At 42.6% G+C, this 25,118-nt stretch overlaps 2 protein-coding genes across 3 annotated transcripts in view; one reads left to right on the top strand and one right to left on the bottom strand.

The window, feature by feature from the left end:
* Positions 1-2,785: 2,785 nt before the first annotated feature.
* Positions 2,786-10,958, bottom strand: LOC115407298 (serine/threonine-protein kinase VRK1-like). Of its 2 annotated transcripts, none has more exons than XM_030117676.1 (13): positions 10,871-10,958; positions 10,142-10,301; positions 9,862-9,917; positions 8,290-8,359; positions 7,638-7,725; positions 7,030-7,138; positions 6,398-6,490; positions 4,725-4,857; positions 4,499-4,619; positions 4,323-4,381; positions 3,836-4,002; positions 3,187-3,280; positions 2,786-3,116 (listed from the first exon to the last, which is right to left on the bottom strand). In XM_030117676.1, the coding sequence occupies exons 2-13, from the start codon at positions 10,299-10,301 to the stop codon at positions 2,947-2,949; spliced, it is 1,320 nt and encodes a 439-aa protein (XP_029973536.1). In that variant the 5' UTR covers positions 10,871-10,958; the 3' UTR covers positions 2,786-2,946. The 2 variants fall into 2 exon arrangements, with proteins under 2 accessions (XP_029973536.1, XP_029973535.1); XM_030117675.1 differs by lacking the exon at positions 10,871-10,958 and adding an exon at positions 10,599-10,680.
* A 732-nt stretch (positions 10,959-11,690) lies between these two features.
* LOC115407160 (protein phosphatase 1 regulatory subunit 37-like) overlaps positions 11,691-25,118 on the top strand; it is a 52,245-nt gene continuing 38,817 nt past the window's right edge. Inside the window, exons 1-2 of the mRNA XM_030117523.1 lie at positions 11,691-11,850; positions 12,769-12,869. Coding sequence (XP_029973383.1) covers positions 11,691-11,850; positions 12,769-12,869 — 261 coding nt within the window. The remainder of the gene's footprint in view (positions 11,851-12,768; positions 12,870-25,118) is intronic.

Raw genomic sequence — 25,118 nt, 5'->3', positions numbered from 1 at the left:
GATTTACATTAAGACACAAAGGAAATAAATCACCTCATTTTAACTTTTATTCTATATCCAATTCTGTGTCAAGAAAGGAAACAAATACCAAAGAAAAACCAAAATGCATGTGGCCTTCTTTGAAAACATTCTAATATCCTCGGATGTGGTGGGTTAGAACACAGTTCACAGCATAACGGGCTTGTTTTGAACAGTCAGTCACATTTATACCAAGTCAAACAAGGAAACTTGACAGCTGCTTTGTCGTCTGTCGCAGAGAAAGGCTTAGAAAGATTACAGTGTTTAAGAAAAAAAAATTAAGAAATACGTCAATAGACAGAAAAATGCAAACCAAACTAGCTTTTTATCCTGAATACTCAGAGCTAGGCACCAAAACGACATTGACGACACATATGATTACATTGTTGATAATGCATAAGTTCCAAAAGTGCTCTAATTTTTATACGAACGGTAAAATTATCTTCGTTTCCCAACTCAGCCACCCGTTGATAGCACTTAGTGATCTAATGTATAAAGTGAGCTTGGCTTCCTGAGTTCTTCACTGAGAAAAAAGTCTGAAGACAGAGCACAACACCGCCACCTAGCAGCCAAATGGGTGAATCACATATTAATTATTTGATGAGAAAAAGCTTGTTTCCTGAGCTGCATCGCTGTGTAACAAAGATTGTGAAAGCATCTTGATCCATTTGCTTTGCCACTGTTCGTTTCAGAACAACCATCAAACCCATCAGCACCCACTAGTGGCCTTGCATGACAACTACATCATTTTCAGCATTTCTGCCTTTTCCATGTCAACAGACATCAAAACGTTGCCGTGAAAATGATAAATTTTCGCACTTTCGCTTCAAACTGTGAGGTCTGAATAAGTGATGGATGTTTCTGTGGTGTAAATACACGAAAAGCAGTAAAAGCTTCTCCGGTCACAATAAAGACATGATGAAGGCTCTCGTTGACAGAATCCACATGGAGATGACTGGTGAGCGGCTGCTGTTCACACGGCGCCGGATCAAAGGGGATTCATGGTGAGTTGACCGAAAGGTCGAAGTGCAACGAGGAGGAGCTGAAGCCTGAACTCATTCAAAGAGCATCAGAGAGAGCAGACTGAGGCCGGAGTCAGAGTATCAAGAACAAACACACACGAACACGTCCAGGAAAGGTCCCACAGTGACTGTGCCAGACAATAAGTCAGTTTGGACCAGTCATCGTCTTACTGAGAAACAATCCAAAAATACAGTGAACTTCATCCTTTTTCAGCCATTTATTTCCACAGCAGCAAAGACAATACAAGAAGAAATGCCTAAGCATGACGTATGACCTAAAATAGCTTGTTTAACTGCAATCAAGAAAAAACTTTTTGGTTTAGGTTTGCTATTAAATATTTCTCTACGGAGTAAGAAATTGTTAACACATAATCTGTGACAATTATGACAACTGCATTCAATTAAAAGTCTAATTGAACATTTCAGATTCAAATCAACATGCATGGATTTGTTGTTTTGAATTTGAAATAAACCCAGGATTGCAGTAATGTGAATATAGCTGATATCTGGTTTTGATGTTTTAAGAGGAGCCAACAGGCTGCAAAGCATCTGGATGGACAAAGAGACAAAGAAAGGAAAAAAAAAAACAACTTTTACTGTTGAAATAAATCAAATGAGCCAATCCACTGAAGATTATCTGAGGACACACAAAATCGTCTTCGATGAAGTTATTAAGTCTGGTATGAGTTTACAGCACATTTGCTGGACACTGAAAACTTGCCTGAAGGCTACCTGCAAAAAATAAAAACCGAGTCAGAACTTTCGGAATGTGTACCACTTCACGTGGAGCACCCCCCACCCCCACCCCACCCAACCCAAAAAACACCGGCAATTGTCACAAACACAGGAAACCTGCCGGCCAGGGAAACTGTCATCAAGTTATTGGCGTGTGGGCCTGTGGGGGGGGGGGGGGGGGCGGCTGGCATCCATATCATGAGAGCAGCGGTTAAGGCCACTGCTGCGAGGCGTTCACGCTCCGCCAGCTCGCCGATCGGCGGCCAAGCGCGGCAAACGCCCGGCAGGCCGGGACCACCGCCCTGCAAGCGGAGAAGATGGTAGTCTTGTGTTAAGTGCTGTCCCTTCTGCCCCTTCCATCTTTCCAGCAACCCCCCCCCCCCCCCCCCCCCCCCAATCCCACGGCGTCCATTTGCTGTCATTATGTACTACTGCCCCCTACTGCGGATTCACGGCTGTGGCGCCCCCAAGGTCAATGTCTGGGAGGAGGGAGGGGTGAGGGGGAATCGGGAGGGGGGTGCGCAGGAGGGCTTTTCACTCCCAAAGAGGCTGCAGCAATCGATGGCGAGCCACCGGCCACCGCAGGGGCCCCCGAGGGCCCTCACAACACTGACATTAGCGGAGATCTCTTCCTCTGTGGGGAGGGAAGGGAGACGAGGCCTGTTGGAGGTTAATGGGGGAGGTGTGTGTGTGTGTGTGGAGGGGGGTGGTCCATGAGCTCGAGGACACTGGGAAACGGACAGCATGTCAGCAGCTTCTCCAGACTGAAACACCCCAGCGAAGGGAATCCAGCGCCGAAGGTTTGACAGGAACTTTCAGTGCTACTTGTCAGAAACGGGACATTTCATCTGCAGGTCAGAGAAGAAGAGCTGTACCGATTTGTAAAACGCTTCTTCTTCTTTTTAACTGAAGTAAATGCGTCACTAATAGAAAAGAACATCCTTGTAGTAAGCTTGACAAATGTACAAGAAATGTAGTGGCCACAACGGAATTTAGGACAAAAACCCTCGATCGGATTAAATCTTTATTAACAGATTTTGCTCAAACCATATTAAACAGTAACAATAAAAACAAAACAGTAACAGTGTGAGAGATCGCAGCAGAATACTTCAGTGATTTTCTTCAATCAACAGAAGAGCGACAAGACAGGAGTGCTGGAGGAGCAGACAGTTTAAGAGGCGGCGTTCTTCGATCTGCTTCTGGTTTTCTGGGGGCCCACTGGTGACATCTGGGAGTCCGGCTCCGGTCTGGATTTGGGGGCGGCCCGTTTTCTAGCGACGGACGCCTTCTTGGGTCGAGTGGGAGTCTTCTTTTTTGGACTTTTCTTCATTCCGTTCACCTCTGCGGGAGGAAATTCATGCGTTAAGCAGGGTGTTACTCGAGTTCCTGAAGGAGATATTCCTAAATCTACCTGGTTTCTTTGCAACTCTCTTCTTCTTCACAACAGTTCCATCGATCTCATCCGGTTCGGTGTCATCCGACGGGTTCTTTCTCTTGATCTTCTTCTGCAGGGAGCACACACAGGAAAAAATAAAGTGGCAGCAACTCACTTCTCTCCTCATGGGCGGCCTTCGCTTTGACGATGGACGTCGACCCCTCCCTCCTTCACAGCCTCCGATAATGAAGCTATTGGATGTTCTGAACGGCCACTCACCCCTCCCTCCTGCCCTTCCCTGTTTTCGCCCCCATTTTGACAATTGCTAAGCTCATGATCACCGCGCGGCCCCCACTGAGGTGAACAGATTGGTGGGATAATTACATACAATAACCAGCGCCGAGGCCCGGTAACCCTTCGGCTGGCAAACACCATGTCCCTGATGGCATCTTCCATATGCACAGAGAGCAAGAGTGCATCAGGAGGGATGAGGGAGGGGGGGATAAACGGAGAAAACTGCAGAGCAACCAAACTGTCACACACCGGCCGTCAGCGCAACCTTCTAACACAACATCCCAGCGACGGACCGTGCTGCTGTGGTTCCGTTCAGTCAACAATCAGATTTAATCAGCGGCTGCATTCCACCCTGTCTGCAGACTCCGTCTCTCCTCACGTGTTTACTGACCTTAGCCGGTGAAACGGCTCCGTTGGCAGGCGAGAAATCCAGCTTGAAGTCGTCTTCGGCCTTGATGGCTTTCAGACCGGCGCGCAGGATGGAGCGCAGCTTCTCGTACGACGGTTTCTCTTGATATCCCAGAGCTCTGACCTCCTCCATGAACCTCTGGAGCTCATCTACAACATAAAGAGGCAGCAGATGGAAAGATGCCCGTTATGTTCTGGGCTGTGCTTAATTCAATCCGGTGTGACTTTGTTTTTGACACAGTAACACACACACGCAGCTGGGAGAAGCAAACAGCACTTTGGTGGTGTTCAGCTGAGGAAAGAGGAGTCGGGACCGACTCTGCTGCAGGTGCAGCAAGAGTCAACTTTAGTAAAATCTCTAAGCTGTTATTTAGAGCTGCAATATCTTACTAAATGAGGATCAAGCAGTAACAGTAAATCTGCAAGAAACGAATGTAAAACACAGGAAGCATATAATGTGTGTGTCTTACCTGGCTTTTCTTGAGAGGTGAAACACTCGTCCATAAACTCAGAGATGTTTTCTTGACTTCTATAAAGAAAAAAAACAGAAGAAACACCACTGTTGTCTCTGGTGGAACATCTCCCCCAAGTACCCTCTGACGCAGTGATGCCAGGTTTAACCTGTCACCGCCGATGTTGGTCTCACCTGATTTTGCAGTCTCTGACGTACAGGGCGTCCTGCAGCTTGTCCTCCCAGGGCAGCTGGCCGCACAGCCACTGAACCATGCAGTAGCTCAGGATCTCCAAGTCGCTCCTCCTGCATGCAGCTGGAGACAAAACACTGTTTTCTATCCTCTCAATGTGGAACTGTGAGTATCGTAACCAGTCTCGTTTGGATTCGGGACTCGGGTGTTTCATTTTGTTGGACCTACAGGCTCCTTTGTGGGCGTCGATGCTGGTGAACTCAATGGTCCCATCATGACATCTCTTGGGATCTTCCTTGTACTCTTTGGGGACGCCGTCGGGAGCGTACCTATATGCCAGCCCATAATCGACTAAATAAACCTACAGTTCACAAACAGAGATTCAGGCACGCACTGAACGACATCTAACAGTAAAAGTACACACACACTACAGTCATGTATCCCGAAAGCAGGGGTTGAACTGACGTTTCCATTTTGTTCACTCCATTAAAACATATTTAACATTAACTCATGTTGTGATACCAGGTTAAGAAAAATAACCCAAAACTATAAACCTGAACGAACCAGGAAAGAAAAAGTGACTCAAGGTTTGTTTTATCGTCTTCCGTGCAAATGAACCAGACAAGAAATGCAAAACCAAACAAACCTACAGAAGGAAGTGGTTTAGCTGTGACTCTTTCCTGTGCTCTTCCGGCCAAATTATCATCTAGTTCATGAGCTTGACTTCAAATCCTGTCGAGGCTGGTGGCACAACCCTCATAAGAGAGCTACTTGTGAATTTTCTTTTATCTTTGGAGTGATAATGAGTTGGGATACTGATTTGTTCACCGTTAAGCCATTCAGTGATTAAATAAATAAAACTACATTCAGCAGGAAAGACGTTCAACTTGAATAACTGGTTGTTCTTGTTGTGAGGCACAATGGAAGTGTCCATCAATTCTCGAGCACTGGCATCAAACGTGCAACCAAAACCAGTCTACAGGAACCTGTAATCTGGCCCAACAAACCACCAACAAAATATCTCAAAGAAAACACTGTCAAAGCCACGCTGTCGGGGTGTGTGTAAAAACACGTACAATCAAAGTCTGTTGGACATTTTCACTGTATTTTGCACCAGAAGGTTTCATTAAGATCGTCTTTATGCTGAGACTGTAGTCAATTTCAGTACGAATAGCTTGATTTCACATCCTGTTTGCAACAACAAAGAAAAAGTTTAGATTTAAAGGTTATTATGGTACTATTTTACCAATCGAGAGGAAATTGGCTGCATGTGACCCCTGAACTACGATGCGTTTGACACCTCTGTTCTCGAGCGAGTCATCTCAGGATTATAAACCATTGTCATTACATTCCAATTTGTTTTTAAAAAAAGGAAACAAAAATAAATATGCAGTAACAACCCAGAGAGTGCTAACTCCAGGGGAGACGAGAAAGGAAAAAAAAAACAAAAAACAGAAAAAAACCTTACCTAATATGAAACTCCTACGGGGCTGATTTTAAATTGTCATTTATAAATAGCTCTTTAATAACACCACCAATGATACATTATTAATCTTCAAATTAAATATTTGCCCCTGCCCCTACCTTGTTTGCTGGAAAAAGCTCTTTGGTGTTGCCATCTAATCTCCTCTGTTTGGAACACACACACACACACACTCTCTCTCTCCGCCTCCCTCCCCCCAGGCTTTAATTGAATCTAATGAAGCGGTACAAGTGCGTTACGACCAAAAAACACAATCATCTCTCTGCTCTCAAAGAGCAGTGCTGGGGGTCGCAGGAGCACCTTTGTTTCCCAACAACAGCAGATAAAAACGCTCTGCGACCGAAGGCTTCACATTATTTTCTCCACCCAAAAAAAAACAAAAAAAAAACAAACAGATCCAGCTTTAACTGCGACTGACCTTGTTGGGATCGTTGTGGCTCAGCATGAGGTTGGACGCCTTGATGTCAGCGTGCACGTACTCATGGTCGTGGATGTACTCCAGGATATCCAGCTGAACAAGGAAAAACCTTCGTTTGTGATAAATGCACAGATAAAGGTTTGCGAGTGGACATATTTATGGGAGACAACTTGAACATTTTGTAAAATTGTTCTTTCACTGTTGAGGTGATGTGATCATTATCCACCGCAGTACACTAATGTAAATTCTCAGGTGGTTGTAAAATGCCTTTATATCATCTATTATTCATTTAACCTTTAATTTACCAGGAAAGTCCCACTGAGATTGTGCTGTTCCTGAGAGCTTGGTGGCAGCAGCACGCGAGGCTAGCTCCCCTGGTGATGCTAAAAATGAATGAGACACTGTGCTAATGCTGAGTGTTGCTCCTTAACAGCATCCCACGATAACCTGCTTTGTGCTTACCCAAACTCCTCTCACGTAACAAGAGTGCAGAGATCTGATCGTTATGCCAGTTAGCTTTAAATTTCTAAATATTTCGAGTCGTCTGTAACTGGATCAGTGATGAGGCTCGCTGCTTTCAGCCACATGCACACCAGAGGTGAGCAACAGGACGAAGTGACAAACAGACGAACCACTCGGAGGCCGAGCTGCAGGACCAGTTTTCGGGGGAATCGCCGACCGCATTCTTCAAACTTCTTCTGCAGGTCTGTGCCAAGTCTGTCGATAACCATGAATCGATACCTGTGAAGGTAAAAAGAGGATTTCGTCAGTGCTTCTAGCTAACATCAAAATTCATGTTATAAAGAAAACAAGTCCCACTACGGTATCTTCACTTCCGTTTGTTTCTTTCTAGTAGCACTCAAGTTGTCATGAAACTATTAAGCTGAAAGAGTGAAGACACCTGTAAACTGATGGCTCTTCAATCTACTACCGACTGACGTCAAACATTGCACGTTTTTCTTTAAAAAAAAATAGATCACTTAACAGTTTGGTTGAAAACAAAAGACAACAAATTAAGTATCATAAACATGAAGGAATGTGAAAGAAAACCTGCTCACTTGGTGTGAAACTTCCAGCTTAAACAGTTTATGTTGTAAATCATGTGGTGACATAACAAAAGTTAGTTGAAATTATGAAGAAAAACAGTCTATTCTACTGTAGCCTATGAAAACTCACGACTGAAACAAAGAACTCCCCAAAACAAAAAACAAAACAGGATGTGAATCAGGTTTAGTCTTACTTCTTCCCGTCTTTCTCGTGCAGACCGGAGCCCCAGTACCTGGGAACACCCAGACTCTTCAGTTTGTGAGACCTCTGCCAGTTCTGAACTGGGAGACAACAGGAAACGGAAAACATGTCCATTCTTAGCATTTTTGGTAAATGTGATAACTGCATGTGAAGGAGCTCCATTAACCGTGTAAATTCAGTAGAGTTTCACTCCTGAAACTTTCAGTGGAAACTGTATCTACTGGGCGAAGGCAGTGATGCTAAGAGAAATAAGAGTATAATTCCAGTGGGTGGGGGAGGGGCTGGCCAGCCTGGCCGCAAGCTAATCTGCTGCAGGGACAAATATTTACCAACAACGTGAGATTCCAGCATGAATAAAATATGAGCCTTTGGTTCCTTAGTAATATAACAGTTAATTGTCAGGGGAGATTGACATTTGGATTGTTATTATATAAAATGCAAAGCTGTGGCCTGGGGGCCAACGTCGCTGCCACCAAAAGATTCTTTTCCTCTGCAGGGCCCCTCTGTGTCTCTGCAACAAGACGTCCTTTTTAATTAACAAAGTTGGCTCTCTTATTTGCTCCTTGCGATCACAGGGCTAACTTCGGCTAGGTGACACACTCCTGGGTGTGCGTGCGTCTCCGAGGAGTGACGGTGTAGCTTACTGAGATCGGGCTTGGCAGCTCGCATGTAAAACTTCAGCTCGGAGAACAGCGGTCCGTTTTCACTGGGCTCCTGCGGACAAAACAAAATGTCTGTATTCAACCGCACACGTCAAGAAAATACTGCAGATGCACACTTATGTGCTGGCATGATTTATATTCATGCATGTAGAGGTTGAAAGCAGAAATATAAATCATGTATGTATTAGAACAGAAACCTCTTGATTTCACATGGAGTCAGGGAGAGCAATGATAAGGAGCTTACTGATCCCATTCAGGGTTTTGATAGTTTATTTCAGTACTTAAAAAAAAAAAAAATTAATGCAGAAAGCTTGAAGTTTAGGTTATGAAGGTTTGTTTCTACTTTCAAGGTGAGGTTTTATAAAATTCTTATCGTTTAAGGCAGGGGTGGGGAACCCTGGTCCTGGAGGGCCGCAGCCCTGCATGTTTTCCATGTCTCCCTGCTTCAACACAGCTGATTGCAATGAGGCTCGTTATCTGGCTTTCTGCTGGACTTGGCCATGAATCTTGATTCGATTCAGGTGTGTTGAAGCAGGGAGACATGGAAAACATGCAGGTTTGCGGCCCTCCAGGACCAGGATTCCCCACCCCTGGTTTAAGGGTTCTAGCGACAGCTAAGATCATCCTGGACCATTTTCGAGTTAAGTTGCTAAATTTTTAGACCGCTGTTAGAGGTTTTTTTTTTTTTTTTTTTTGTTACTGCATTGATCTTCTTTTTTTATTCTGACTATACATCCATGTTATCATTAAAAGTCGTTAATGTTCTGTTTCTCTGTATTTCAGCAAGTTCTCTGACAGTGAAACCGAGGAAAGTTAGTGATCAGAGCATCTCGCCGCCATCAAGTCTGCAACAAGTGGATCTATTTGTTTTCTCATCTGAACCTTTTCCTCCTTTTTGTAGCACTATCACCTGATCCCCACTAACAAGTACAACAGAAAGCTGAGCATGTGGATGCCTCTTGAAAGTCGGGTGGCAGAGATTTTCTGTTTGGACGTTGGATGCTTTAAGATGGCTATGCTGTGTTTGCCACTATATAAATAAAATTTTGTCGTGTAAAGACACAAATAGGAGTCATGCGTTTACATGTCATGATGAGAAACATACTGTACATTGTAAATGTTTCACTTCATTTCTTTCCTGGATTTATTTTTAAAACTTTTAAATAAAGTTGCCCTTCATCTTCTGGAATAATAACACGACAAATCTTCAGTGGTATCTGTTGTTGTTCGAGCTGGAACAATGTCATTGTAACTTCAAATAGAGTTTGTAACAAAGTGGAAATTTGCACATTCCATACAAAACTAACATCCTGCTTCCAAGTGCAAACAATACATAAACAAGTCAAACCAGTTTCATAAATTAAAACATATACAAAGGAGGAAGACTTTCCACTGGTGTACTTTTGTAATACAGTAACACAATTTGAAGATTGCACTGGCCCCTGTGCAAACTTTTAAAAACAACCTTAATGATACAGCATTCATTGTAATAAATGCTTTACCAAAAGCCTCAAATGAAACAAACACCAATGCTTCGATGATTCTGAAACTTACGACTTTGATGACATATTGAGCATCAGCACCCACAGACTTCGAAGAATTCTCCTGGGCTGGGGGGAAAAACAATCACCTCAATATTTTTGCAGTACAAAAACATTATTAAAATGCAGGACTTTTGTAGCTCTGCATAAAGTATCAATTACAAATGATGAATAGTTAATCATTCCAATACTTGTGTCCAGTAGGCATGTTTACAAAAAAAATGAGTAAGCAAAGTCCCAAACTGTACCCCGATGTTTTTGTTTCACCTCAGTAGCTCAGCAGCTATTCTTACCCAGATATATGAGGCCAAAGCCCCCCTGTCCAACGGGATCCCCCAGCTTCCATGTTTTCTTCCCAGTGTCTGTCAGGACTTCTCCAGCTGGAAACTTCTCCGCCAGCTTCCTCTTAGCTGGAGCTCTGCCTTTCCCCGCAGCCTTGGCTTTAGGGGGCATCTGGAATAATCCAAATGTTTTCTAGATTAAATCAAACCTCTGTCGGCGGTAGTTTTCTAAAGTGAAACTACGCAGAGCTGGAGTGCGATCAACTCGATGATTTGGAGTGTGAGATGTAGGATCTCGCTAGGCTTTCACCACAAACAAGAATCATGAGGTTAAGGAAATAAAATAACATTGAACACATTGTCATTTTTAAGTTAACTTAGCCCATTAGCTGCCAGTAGCACCCATCTAACTAGCGACTAAATTCAGTGACTGAGTGAATCGTAAACGCGAGTTACCAATGTATCGTACATAAATAAAGTATCCCATTTTCTTCAGAGTACGGGCTCCTTTTAACCGACATAGATGGAGACACGGAAACATTATCCTGGTGAGTTGTGACCAAAGTACGATTTAGTTCCGTCGTCAACAATGCTGGTTAGCCATCAAGCTAACCGCGCTCCATCACAGCCGTCTCGTATAAACAGGCTACATCGTGACACAGTTAATCAATTCACAAACTACATAAACGGCGTTTTCTACACACGCGACATATTTACGTGAAGTTTAAGAACAATACACACCGTCACTTTGCAGTTTGTGCTCGACTTTTTGGCTAAACGGCGACGAACAAACTTCCCGCAAAACTACCGGACCGGAAGTAGCGTCACGAGGGTTTGAAATTCTACTGGCTGGACACGTGACTACGTCATCGCGCTGTCCTTACGTAGGGACAGCCCTGAAGTAAGTGATGAATATGCAAGCAGAGGGCTGCTTTCTCTTTCTCAGTATTTCTATCATATACGTCCACATGCGTGGTTATAATGCAAAGTAAGTTAAAAAAAAAAAAAGAAAAAAACAAAATGTAATGGTGAGGACTTCTAAGTTTACACACGCGCGTGCACACGCACACACGCAATTAACATGGCTCCCTCATTTCAAAAGAGGACAACCCTTTGTGAAACAAGTGTTTTCCTTCCTCATAGCTGCCTCTCATGGGCTGTATATTCATGAATCTTATTGTAAATGTTGAATATAAATACGCATATGCACAGAGATGTGTCTTCTTAGAATGTGTAATTTGATACATACACACTGAGTATCACTTGCAACCTGCGTTGAACTCATGAATAAGATATTGGTTCTTTAGTGTCTTGTCTTTCCAAGTGCCACAGAGAGGAGAGAGCAACGCTTCACATCCCATAGAGTGGCCGGTACAGCCGCTTTTACATCACGGGTTCACACACTCATGTCACCTGTTCAGATTAACCAAAAGAGTACTTCAGGAACTGTTGTCATGGCTCTATGGACAACATAGAATCAGAGTGTTTGCTTGTTTGAGCTGAGGTGACCACCGATCTGTAAATTCTAATGGAGTGCTCCATGGTGGAGTCCTAGAGAGCGATGACCCACTGCAGTGACAGCGAGGAGCGGAGCGACGACGATGCAGAGCAACCCAACAAGAGGCAGAAGAAGAGAAGCAAAGAGAGAAAACATGTGTCCTTCCCGCCTGATGAGCAGATAGTTTCTGGCTTTGCGGAGCACAGAGACACTGACAGAAAGGGTAAGCTGTTGCTCAAACTTGTCAAGCTGAATGTAACCCTGATGATTATACCATTATGACATTTTGGTGACTTTTGGCCATCTGTGTGTAAGTTAATGGCCAAACAGCGCTCCCCAGTTTATTTTGATTTAACAAAGAAAAATGTCTGTATGCTGAGAATGACCTGTCAACAACTTAATCCTGGAAACTCGATCTATTGGCACATTTTGATGGGAGTCGTTCATTGCACTAATTGAACCAGGTACATAGACTGATTCAAAAGTAATGACAGAAAACGCAGCTACTGATATCAAACATAGAATATTTATCGCCGCTCAAAAAAGACTGTCACAACGTGACTAGATTTATGCAGGCCAACAACCACACACACATTCACTACTACGAGCAATTTAGGGTCACCAGGTCACCTCGCATGCATGTAAACCAGACTTTCATAAAATTATACCAAATCTATTTATTTGATTTGATTTAATAAAAGTAAATCATTGTGCTCTCTGTGACCTGACTTTTAAATTCTCTTTAGATATTCATGTATCTCTATTTAAACATTCTGAGCTTGTGCCATACTGAAATAAATGAAATGTGATGCATTCTTTAGTCAAAACATTTATGTCATTTATGTTATTCAGTCATAACACTTCTCTGTAGTCTCTCACATCTGGAGTTCCCCATCCCATAAGGCTGGAGGTGGGGTGATAAATTGAGATGCCTGATTGGTTGATTGATCGTTGAGACATTCATGTCCTTCTCACTGCAATCTTCCCTGTAGCACACACACAAACACACACACACACATGCACAGAGCACAGTTTACCGTATGGCATTTCAGAGCCCCTTAAGCACTTCTGAATGGCTGCTGGTGGCTTACTGGGATGCGGAGACATTAAAGCTGTGAATGAGTGTATTTTTCTGTTTCAGCCGACAGCTGCCTCACCTTGACAGAGGTAACGGTGGCCTACCAGCAGAGCTGCAGCACACACCAGGTCCAACCCCGAGCGCACATCCTGCAGCAGCTCCAGGTACGCCACTAACCATCACCAGCGTTACTTTTCGTCCGCGTCAGTCAAACTGCATGAGGCGCCTCTTCTGAGGGTTTGCTGCTGAAGCAGTGTTGAGCTGCTGTGGGTGGAGCTGTTTTCACTCCACACTGTTGTTATTCACTGTTAACTCCACTGTGCCGAAGCTTACTATATTTCCCAGCATCAAGGGTAGATCCCTCAGGATGTAATGTCAAGGATTTTCTTTTCTTTTTTTTTAAAGATTAATCTTATGGAAAATATAGCGAGTACAGACCAAGATTTTTCACTAGCTGAGCAAGTGTAAGCTGTAACACATTTATTTATCTCAGACAGCACACTTATCCCATGTCTTAATGTGAACTAATCACTTTGGAAAATCTCACACTGATTTGAATGTCAAAGGAGAATCATGTGTCTGTGTGTGTATTGTTGTTCTTGTTTGTGTTATTTGCGTCTTTATTGAGAAACAGTTGTCGAACTTTTATACCCAATAGTTTTTCCTGAGCAAATTCATTTACATGTTGTCTGAAAATACATAATTGTATTTTCAAACTACATGCATCTGTAAAGTCCCATTGTCACCTGAAAATGTGACTCTAGAGGGAAAACATCACAGGCTCCAGATGACACGGATCATAAAATGGGCTAAAAACTGCACAGGTGACTCACTGATTCGTATTATTTATGTGCTTTGTTGAATTTTGGATGTCGTGGTTGCATGTCAAGACAGTAGAGTGTTTTTGCACAATTAACTCACTGAAACCAAGTGTTAAGTCATCAGTGTTTTGCTGTGATTTTTAGGGCACAAAGAATTGCACATATAGGCTTGTTGCAACTTGAATCTACACCCTTTACTTTTCGTGCATGATTTCAGCAGTTTGAAGGAGTGACGTTTCTTCAATACCCGAAGCAGGGCTTCCAAATAAGATCTGACAGCAAGATGTGGTTTACTTTTCATCATTTTAAACATGTGTGAGCAGTTCATTTGTCACACAACAGATTTTCTCAAACATTATCACTTCTGCTTGGCACATGCACCTTCACTCAGTGTGCAGAAAATGCAACTTTATCAAGACTGTGCCAACTATACAGCTAGTGTTGACTGATGGGACACTTTCCCCATGATACTAGTCAGCTGAAAGCAGGTGAGTGCATGGTTGAATGTAAGCACACAGGTTTTCAAAGGGAATAGGAAGTGATACTCTGGTTGGTTGCATGGATACGCAAATAATGTGTGTTTTCACATTGTGTGAAGTTATCTAATATAGTATAACAGTGTCGAAGCATTGCATATAAGATTATGTTTGACACAAACCAAAAAAAAATTTAATCTCAGAGATGAGCGGTCACAAAGCCATAATTTGAACTGTCTTTGAATAAAAACTGCAAATCAAAGTTGTGGTGAGCCTGATGAGGAAAAACCTCTCATCATCAGCGTCTTGGAAAGAACGAGTCAATTTGCAATTTCAAACACGGTGAAAACAGACGCAATCATAAAGATTGCAAAATGTTTTCAGACATAAATCACATTCTGTCAGAATGAAGTCATCCCAGTATTTTGCACAATGTGGGAGATGGATAATCCAGATGAGGAAAGTGGATTATTGTGCACATCTGTCTGATGTATTCCTGTGTACACAGATGATCAGCTATTAAATGAGCAAAACTGGACATGCACACATTGAAATACATTCGGCCCTTTGAGTAGTAGCATAGAATGGAGTCAACTGCTGACATTCTTCATCTCCCGGTTCAATTCTACTGGAGGATTCTTGAAATGAAACTGAACCATTTAAAAGATAATAGATTGTGTCCGAACTCCAAAGTGAATGATTGCTTTGACGGGGTGTAACCTTGTTCTTTTGTGCAACATCAGCAATCCTCTCATAAAACAACAATAATATAGCCTTCAAAGAAAAATCAATGTCTACAGTATAATCTGGTGCAATTTTAGCCTCATATGCTGTCAGAGCTGAGTGAAAATTCGAGGTCCTTGGACGTCTGTGTCCGTGTGTTTGTCCTGTGATGGACTGGTGATCCGTCCAGGACGTACCACGCCCTCACTCATGGTTAACTCCACTGCTCAGCCACCCTGATCAAGACAAAGTGGTATAGAAGACGGATGGATCCCTCTCTGTTTTCCACAAGCAGTTATTCACCTGAATCATTTTCAAAAGTTATTGTCTTCTTACAATTCAAGACGTCGTGTTATCATTTTGAAGATTAAAATGGAGCCCCCTCCGTTGTTGTAATGAAATTGCTGAACTGGTGCTCAGGTTGCAATTGTACCTGCAGTGCCTATTAAAAAGTATTCACTCTCTGAATGGTTTTCACTTTACTTAACTTGGATCTTACTTTAAAACTATCCAAAATTACCCACCATAACCCTAATTTGTCTACTTTTCTTTTTCTTGTCCATTGTATAACTTAAAAAAACGAAGTTATAACAAAAGCGGTTTCCATGAAGTGGCATATGTTGTTAGATAGCACTCCAGAAAATAAGTGGTGATCAGCTGTAGTAAATCCGTGTCAGATGATTTGAGTATAAGGGTGTCAGAAAATCATCCAGCGCTCCAACTCCTCCTCCATTTTGGCGTCACGACAGAGTCGAACCCAGCTGACACTGAACAAGGAATGCATTAGGAAGGAAGCCTGCACAAGTTTAAGAGACACACAGGCACTGGCACTCTCAGGAACTGGCTTTATTTTTGGTCATTTAAAAATACTTACTCTATGAGTTTAAACATTGCATGTGTGATGACTTCCATTCTGTTTTAGTAAAGCATTTTACCCAGATTATGTTTTTTTAATGAAAAATTGCCAATAACACTGTAAATATTATTTACATTTGATGAATTCATGTTAAATATTGAAACTATTGGATGACAATTTTCTGGAAGCCTTGACTAGAGAATAATAAGACACTTGATGCTTTTTATTGCTCTTTTATTTTCTTTTTAATATATGTAGAACACTGAAGTTGACATTAGAAGTCCCATTTATCACTTGTCCTATGTAAAATGTCCCATCACCTTGCACACACACACACACACACACACACACACACACACACACACACACACACACACACACACACACACTCCTTTGTCTCTCCCACCGACATAGCAAACTCTGACATTCTCTCTTAGAAACACTTGAAACACACAGACTGTCATTCATAATTCATTCACTGTACACACTTATTTTACTTGGACCAGTTACGTTAAAGCACACACACACACACACACACACACACACACACACACACACACACACACACACACACACCACCCCACCCCAACCCCTCAGTGCATAAATTTCACTTTAGATCAAGGGGAATTATTTGTGGAAAATTAGAGACTTAGCTGTGCTTACATTAAGCATACAGCCGCCGTATTATCTCGGAGGTGTTAATGAACCCAGTTGCATTGGAAACGAATGTAGGTGGTCCTCCTGAAAGAGTAAAATATGTATGGTTAAGCATTAGCTAAGAGGGGCAATATTTAGACCAAAAGGGCTGCGTGCGAATGAATCCGTAATAAGACGATGCAAATCGAAAAGACGGAAGCCTAAAGAGCAAATTTATTAAATTAGGTCTTTTAAGGCGAGGGGCGACCCCCCCGAGGACCAGCGCTGAAGACTATTTAAAGCTTTTTTTCTATTGCACCCTTGGGGCCCTCCGCACTCCTTTGAAATGTTGTAAGTGGGTAAAACAGCATTGCTGTTGGTGACATCTTCATAGGGGTGGTAAACAATAATAGGTTGGAGCCAGCGGGGGCGAGGGCCGCCATGCTTAAAGTCTGTGATTTCACTGTGCAAACTGTGAAGTGTCTGTGTTTCCCTCTCACTTCGGCTCGCTCCGTGATTAGAAGGGTAATTGAGACGATCAAGCCCCCCCATCTAAAGCGCCGCTGTGGTTCGGGGAAAGAGCTTAACGGCGGCGAACTGTGACAAACATCAGGAGCTGATACAGGGGGAACGGCGAGGTTCAGGTTTCCAGCTAAGTCATGCAGAGGCAATTTTTATTGATTGATCGACATTTACTTCAGGATTTGAGTTCAGATCTAGAAACAGAGCAGCTGACTAATAACAATTAGGATTTGAATCAGGCTCAATGCACTACTGTATACTATTCTATTTATGAGTACTACATGAGAAAATATGTATTTTTATTTTCCATTTAAATGTATTGATCAATTTGTTGAAGCATGTTCAGAGGATGTCGTTCACTCTTGATGCACACTTCTACTGTAAAACAAATAAATAAATGAAGATGGTGTATTTATTAGTAAAAAATTTTCAGGTTTTTTTTAACTAAACCAACCCAGTGCCTGTTGTGAATGCTTTTTAGCATAAAAAGTATAAAGAGATGTTTTCAACCCCACTTGAAAATAGTATAAAACTAAATTCTTATATAAAACACGTTTTCACCGTTGAACAAACCTGCTCACGCTGTCCATGGACACACACACACACACACGTATGCGTGCAGCATCAGTCAGTGGTTATTGTTTCATGCACATACAAAAAGCCGACTCCGCAGGGAGTTGGCGTGCGGCGTGAGACGCCACAAATGCAGTTGTCAGGAAAGTACATAACTATCAGCAACAATTACCAGTCACAAGAAATCACGGAAGATGACAGACATTTAGTCCTAAGTGTAGCTCTTATATCTATAGAGCAGCTGTACATGAAGCTGAATTCTGCAGGTTTGCTTTGTGCATACTAAAAAGCCTTTGTTAAAAAAAAAAAAAAAAAAGAAAGAAAGAAAAAAAAATCAACCTGGATTTCTGAGTAACTTCTGGTGATGTTTCACTTCTGGTGAAACTCTTTCGCTAAAAACTTTGTTTTTATTGACTTCAGTCGGCTCTTAATTTCTATTTATGCAAGTGATCAAACGGTAATCCACAGACAATCCTGGATATGACACAGAAATACCAAATAATGATTCTCCCTCATTTATCCAAGATAAATATGCAAATTGAAGGTATTTGTCGTAAGTTGTTGTTAGATCTCAACATGAAGCGCCACCCAAACAAATGTAGTTTTACCGAGAAGCCAGACTGTCACCTCACATATTCACACATTACAAAGCATTTAAATGATAATTACCCTGTTATTTCCAGACTGATAGAGTCACTGTCCACTTCTGTTATTTTCGGTACATGTTTATTTTTCAGTTTGCTCAGAAAAAGCATTATTTTTAATGATTTCCAGGCACCGAGTGAAGACTTTCCCAACCCTCCAAACACAAAAGAATTCCAGATTAAGCCAGCTTTAACGAGGAGTTTGTATTCTTTCCGCAATGTTTGGAGAGTAAGCTCGGAATTAGTTGCATGTTGGCAAATCTTCTAATGAATAGCTTAGTGGTTGTTTCCCTTGCAGATTATTCAGTTGAGTGGACTGAAGAGAAATCAATTACCACAACTTAACTTTCATTATTTATCCCACAGCCAAGGAAGGAACGAAGAGAGTGGAGGAGGGAGAAAAAAAAACTGATAGAAGAAAATGACATGACAATGTGCTTCTCTTAAATTCAGGGTCAGATTCAATTCCCACAAATGTTATTTTCCCAGGATAAATCCCTCCAAGGAAGGAGAGGGAGGTGGGGGGGAGGAAAGAGTGAGGGGAGGGGGGGGGGGGGTGGAGAAAAGAGAGAATCCCTCCAGAAATGAAAAGACAAGAGAAAATCTGTTTTTACAGACCACCGCTGCTTTCTCAGCTCTTTTGATTAGCATTAATGTTGCACTGCGGAAGTCTGCCGGCACAACTGTTATAGCTCCTTACACACACACACACACACACACACACACACACACACTCACAGAGAGACAGAGAGAGAGAGAGAGAAAGAGAGAGAGAGAGAGACAGGGAGATCTGCCTGTGTAATTCTAAAGGGAAGATTTTTTTTTTCTTTTAAATTAAGTGCATGCTGATTGTTATTGCGGCTCCCCCCCGCGTGTGGAATAGTCGGCAGCGAGGTAAATGTCACTAAGTAAGTGCCACACTGTTTTCCTTGGTGGTTGTTAGCAGGTTTTTGCATGCAAAATAAAAAGCCCAAAGAGGTGGAGGAGGAGGAGGAGGAGTGGTGCTTTCCGGTGTGTGTCTGAATGCACGGGCTTATCGGGGAGCAGCAGGGGGAGCCGGACATATGTCGCTCCCCTCATTACGGGCCGAGATGGCGATAACAGGGCACTTAGTGGCACATTTGAAATGGCGTCGAAGAGGCGGCGGCCATGGCGAGAGTGCAGGAAGAGGAGGGAAGGGTCGGGGGGGGGGGGGGGGGGGGGGGGGGGAAGACAGGTTGAGGATGGAGATCACAATTGGGCCTGCTGTTAACACACTCCAGTGTGTCATTCAAACGGCCTTCGACACACACAGTCAAGCCTTTGCTACTTTTAAAAACACTGCCGGACTCGTGCACCTTTCCAATGTGGTTTTACGCAATTTTTCTATTAATAAAACAACCGACATGAAATGTAAAACAGATTAAAAAAAAAAAAAAGTATAAAGCCTGTTTGGTGTGTAAAAGTCTATTTTACTGTGAGTGTAATTGAAATGGGGCAGTTACAGTTAAACGGAATGGCATGTGAGACACACTACTGCTACTGCCCTATTAGGGTGAATTGGATTTGCATGCTTGGATGGCCGCACATGTAATTCGAGTGCTTTTTGTAAGGATGATATTACAGGCCTGGGCTCACTGAGGGGGGAGAGGCTCTGTCACCAGAAATGACCTTTTTTTTTTTTTTTTTATCTTTATGTGTGTCTGCTGCAGTGATGAAGGGTCAGATGTGAAGAGGTGAAGGGTTGTAGGCCACACAATGTCATCTAATCTACCTGAAGGTCAAATTGTGAATCTGCCAGCATTCATGCACATGAAAGTTTTCACCCTAAAATATCCAAAAGTAGCTCGACAGCGTCACATCTGACGTCTCATTCAAATAAACTAAACATGACCGGTGCGGCCACATGTTGAACCAACAGCTGTCCGAATCAAATCAATCCAATTTCGGCTTTGTTGAAATGAAGAAAGAACATAATGGAGATACTTAGACCCAATAGCTTTCAGCCACTTTTAAAGCTGCCGTTATCATGCCTGTAACAACATCCACATTTTGTCTAAGCTGACAGTAACAAGTTAATGAGAGCGCATGTATCTTTAAATAATTGTGCTGAACATTCAGACAGGTGGTCTTTTGGAGGATTTCCATTATTCTAAATAATACTTGTGCTTTACATCTCTCACAACAACACGAAATTTAGATTTACCAAGTGCCCTTATGGTTATTTTAATGAGAAGTAGCAAAGCGCTACTTAATACCACCTTGTAGTTCAGTTTAGATTCCTGTAAATTGTAAAATCCTGCTAGAAGAGTCATGTCAGGACGATCAGTATGTAGAGAAACGATAAATGAGGTATTAACAGCAATGATTCCAACAAACTGGTATGAGTGTGTTGTTTAATCAGATATTTTATCCATTTTTTGAGGAGATTTTTTGGCTGAAGAGTGCACTTAAGACTCATGCGCTAACAAAATTTTAAAAGAGCACTTCAGGAAGTGAGAACTGTTTTGGGCTCCTTGCTGTGAAGAAACAAAGAGGAGATCATCTTAAGAAGAGAAGATCTAAATTTAGATTTTAAATTACCTGATTACAAGATTCCCAAAACCTTAGAGTTAATTAACACATTGAATGTGAACTGAATGCGAAATTTGCATCAAATAAAGTGTCTTCAGTGCGTATGATATGCATTACGTTTAATTATAAACAGGAATTTACAATAAACAGGCTCTGTGGAAGACTGGGCTTTGAACCATTTCATGCAAATTATCTGGAAAACATTTAAGACATTAATATAGTGGTCTTATTAATAACTCTTGCCATAAACACACAGAACAGTTTCAGCTTGCATGTGAAGAATTAAGTTGTTGTTATTGTTTGTGAGTTTTTCTTCTTAATGCTTTGTAATTTGGGTGATTGCTCGCCGTTAGCCATTGCTAAAATCGCTTGTCGTGCGTGTTTTTCAAGTCGCGTATGCTCACTTCTGGTGTCATATTTATTGGGAATTGAATGTGAAGATTTAAGGACATCAAAATCAGTCACTGAAGACCAAACCGGGCTGATGACCAAGTTCAACAAGGAGGGCCAGAATAATCCCCTTCATTAGACGGCACTAAAACAAGCTCTTCATTTCAGTGTGTCTGATTAGGCTTTTTTTTTTTAAAGCAACACTTATTTTTCATTTCTTTGTGGTGTTTCTCCAGCGGGGGGCCGGGATCTCGTCCTGATCACTGACTTCTTCTCACGGTGTTAAACTTACAGATCTGAGTGTGAAATTAGCCAATAAAAAGACCCAAGTGGATAAATCACACTGCTGAGGCAGTGAGGCGTTTCAACATGCTCTCTCTTTCTCTCTCTCTCTCTCTCTCTCTCTCTCACACACACACACCTCTAACCCCAGAGCCCTCGCCACTTTCGAGCGTGTACATTACTTTTGACATCAGCCGTTTAAGCGGACAGTGTATTTTACACAAAGTGGCATTAATTAAGCCGCTAAACGCACGCTATCATGTATTTCAAAAGTGCTGCGGACGAACAAAGGCGACGACAGAGGGAAATGCTGGGAAAGTCAATTAGAATTTTATGTATGATTTTAGATCTCTCTCACTCTCGCTTTTTTTTTTTTTAATGATAAATGAAGTTACTAATTTTGTCTGTGCTCTTTCTAGACACTGCAGCTTTAATTGCTAATTGTTAACAGCGAATGAATACATTTGCATATTAATTAGCTCCCAATTTACATTTTTAATTTGCTGCCTTCAAAGGGTGTGAGATAAAAGGTCGTGTTATTTTAAATAATTTATCCTTTATTGCAGGAAAGATGCTGAAAGAAAGAAAAAAATGTGTGTGTGTGTGTGTGTGTGTGTGCATGCGTGCATGCATGTGTGTCCAGAACAACACCAAAACACTGCTGACACACACACACACACACACACACAGAAACACACACCGACACAGCATTACTGGTATTTGAATATACTTTCTCTATCAAACCCATTTGACGTTATTAGAAAAAAAAAAAAGTTGAAAATTGGATGTAGATATTGCTGTTTTGTGTTTAGTTTCATAATCTCAAGAAAAGACTAAAACTATATGTTTAATTTTGACAGAGATTTGAATTATAGGATCCCGGATTAGCTGTAAATAGCTAAGAGAAAGAGGCAGAACCTCTCTGATGTTTAGACTCTGCTCTTCCTGTTGCTCCTGAAATGTGTGTGGCGCCATCACGTCAGCATCTAAGGAGCTCTTCGGGCCTTCAGAGGAAAACGCATTTAAATAGACGTCCAAATCATGTGACGGAAGATTTCAAACATTTTCAGAAAAGCTGTGAGAAAGAGGCGAGAACGTTTCAAATGAGCGTCCGAGACTGACCGAAACAGCACATCCGGGCAAGACAGAGGTATAAATGTACAGGTGTGTGAGTGTGTGTGTGTGTGTGTGTGTGTGTGTGTGTGTGTGTGTGTGTGTGTGTGTGTGTGTGTGTGTGTGTGTATTGTCAGTCTGTTAATTAAATGAGCTAAAAAGAAGGGAGGGGAAAAAATGGTGCACTCAAACAGTTTTAATACAAAGCCATCCGGAGAGGCAGAGCAGCTGTAGACGGGTCGAGTGAAGAATAGTGAAAGCGCCAGAGATGACTTCTGTGGAAGTCAAGTTTGGAAACCAGACCACCCCCCTCCCCCCCCCCACCCCCCCCACCCCGCTTCCCCTCCTCTTCTCTCTTCCTCTCTCTCCATTTCTCCGCCGCCCGTGTGAATGCGCGCGAGAGCGTCTACGAGGGAGCGAGCGCTCTTTTCTTTTTATCACTCCATTTTGTCCCCCTCTCCCTCCTGACACATCAATTGATTTGGCAGCCGGCGCCTTCGGTTTCCGTCTTTCGCCACGAGGCAGCGGCGAGCGGGAGAGGGAAGGAACAAGTTCAGAAATTCATTAAGATGAAAAACAGCTGCCACCGTATTCCTTGTGAGGAGGAGGAGGAGGAGGAGGAGGAGGACGTGCGGCATGCATGCTTCTGCCTCCTTGTCCTGTGTGAGCATGTGTGTGTGTGTGTGTGTGTGTGTGTGTTGTGATATGGGTAGTCAGACGTTCGATCGTATTGAGCATCTTCTATTGGCTCGGTGCCACCAACAGGCCAGTTCCACCAAACGCTAACTTTCTTTTAGGGTTCGGCGCTGCTGTTGTGACAGACTGACAATATTCAAGGAGGGGAAACAATATGTGCGGAAAGTCAGGACATAAAGAGGAACTCCATCACCTAAAACTGTCATCAGCCCGGAAACATCACGCTCACAATCTGCAGGTTTATGCTGCTCTAAAGTCAACCATCCAGAAAAAGGGTCGATTTTCAGGATGGAAACTCATTGCTGAAGGACAAAACAACACCAGGCCTCATGATAAAAAGCCAAAAATGCTGCGAATAAGGCACAAAAAAAAGAAACAAGCTCCCTGAGGTAGTGATTTACTTTGATAAAACCCAAAAGTGGGTTTATAAATATTTGAACTTTTATGGATTTGATATTAGTTAACTGGAAATGATGGGACCTCAGATCGGACTGGTTTGAATCAAGCATCTTTATATGATTTAGATATAGAAAATGTATGCAACTGACGTACTGTGTGTAGATCAGAATTGATTTTTATTTCTGCTTGTTTAAGTTGCGTCCTTGCTGATTGTCTGACACAGCGGTGTTAGAGATGGGTCCAGGTTTGACCCGAGCATTGACACTCTTGAGCCCTTGTAGCTTCAGATATTGTCTCAGATGAGCCACAGTAGCATTGCTAGCTGAGGGAAGTTTCTGGTGGATAAATGAAAGAAATCAGTCCAGAAATAGAACCAGCTCAAGTGGTTTTGCAGAGAGATTGAGACTTAAAGTGTTACATAACATAGCATCACGTAGTATTTATTTTAAAAAGCTTGTTCTGACTGCTTTTTACCTTGTGATTGTTTTTGTTTTGGTTCCTTTAAATAAAATTTCTGGATCACTGAGGCGTTTGCAAAAAAAAAGAAAAAACATACTCATGTATATATATACTCATTAAATAAACTGATAGATCTGACGATAGATTGAGTAAAAATACATGATTAAAATGTAAGACTGATTCAGAAATCTGATTACTTCTAGTTGCTGCACCTCGTCAATAAATGCAGCGTTTATTGAAATTCTATCTCCTTTCCTTCTTAATGAGTGTCTGAATGCCTCCTTTATTTAAACACACACGCACACACACACATAGTGCTGTATGTTACGCTCAACGCACAACTCAATTGTGCACAATTCATGTGCACTCGTCGTGCGCGAGAATGCACGTGAACACTCGGCCTTGGGTGAGATAATTCCGGGGTACATTCGACCACCTCTACCAATTACACAGCAGCCTCTTGTAAACATAAACAGTGCAATTTTTGTCCCATTGATCTCTCTAATTCCTCCAACAGGAGCACATTATGGCTGCCGTCCTTTTGTCTCGCGCTCCCGCGCTCCCCTCCGCCGCGGCGCCGGAGCCCGAGCACGGCGAGCCTTCCAAGTCCTTTTGTACTCCCCGTGTCCCTTTGAACAATGAATCATATTTAGCAACAAAGAGAGGAACCAAGGCGCTGCTTGCAAATAAGAAGGCGGCAATTCAGCGAGCCAGCCGAGACGAGTCGATGCACGAGGGCGGGAGGAGGGAGGGGGCGGGAGGAGCGAGGGGGTGGGTGGAGGTGGGGGGGGGGGGGGGGGGGGGGGGGTAGGAGGGTAGGATGGGACAGTCAGAAAGCCCCAGTTTGACTGGCGTGAAGCGATGTGGCAGGGGCCAGAGCGTGGCTGAAAGAGGGGCCTGAGCAAAACCGGGCCTTTTCTCAGCTGCTGTTAGGAGGACGTGTCTGAAGGTAATCACCTAAAATAAAAAAGATAAAAAAATAAAAAAAAAAAGTGTTGGGTACAGTTTTATTTAAGTCACATGTACAAATGAGGAGATGAAACCTAAGAGCATGGCGGTTCTTTAATTTGCTCACTGTTGGGGCCCCCTGGTGGATGCAGGACCCCAACTGAAGCTGGTATTTATGCAAATCACCAGCGTGTCTAAAACTGACGCTCTAGTTTATTCTAAACTGAGCACAGGCAGACAGGTGGATACTATTAGTCTGAATCCTCTTCATTAAGACATGAGATGCTGTTTGTAGCATTTAAAATCGAGCCTCATCTTAAGC

Source organism: Salarias fasciatus, chromosome 19 (genome assembly GCF_902148845.1).
Source record: "Salarias fasciatus chromosome 19, fSalaFa1.1, whole genome shotgun sequence".
NCBI classification, from domain to species: Eukaryota; Metazoa; Chordata; class Actinopteri; order Blenniiformes; family Blenniidae; genus Salarias; species Salarias fasciatus.
Note: the sequence above shows the minus strand (reverse complement) of the source record. Positions and strands in the feature narration are given on the sequence as shown.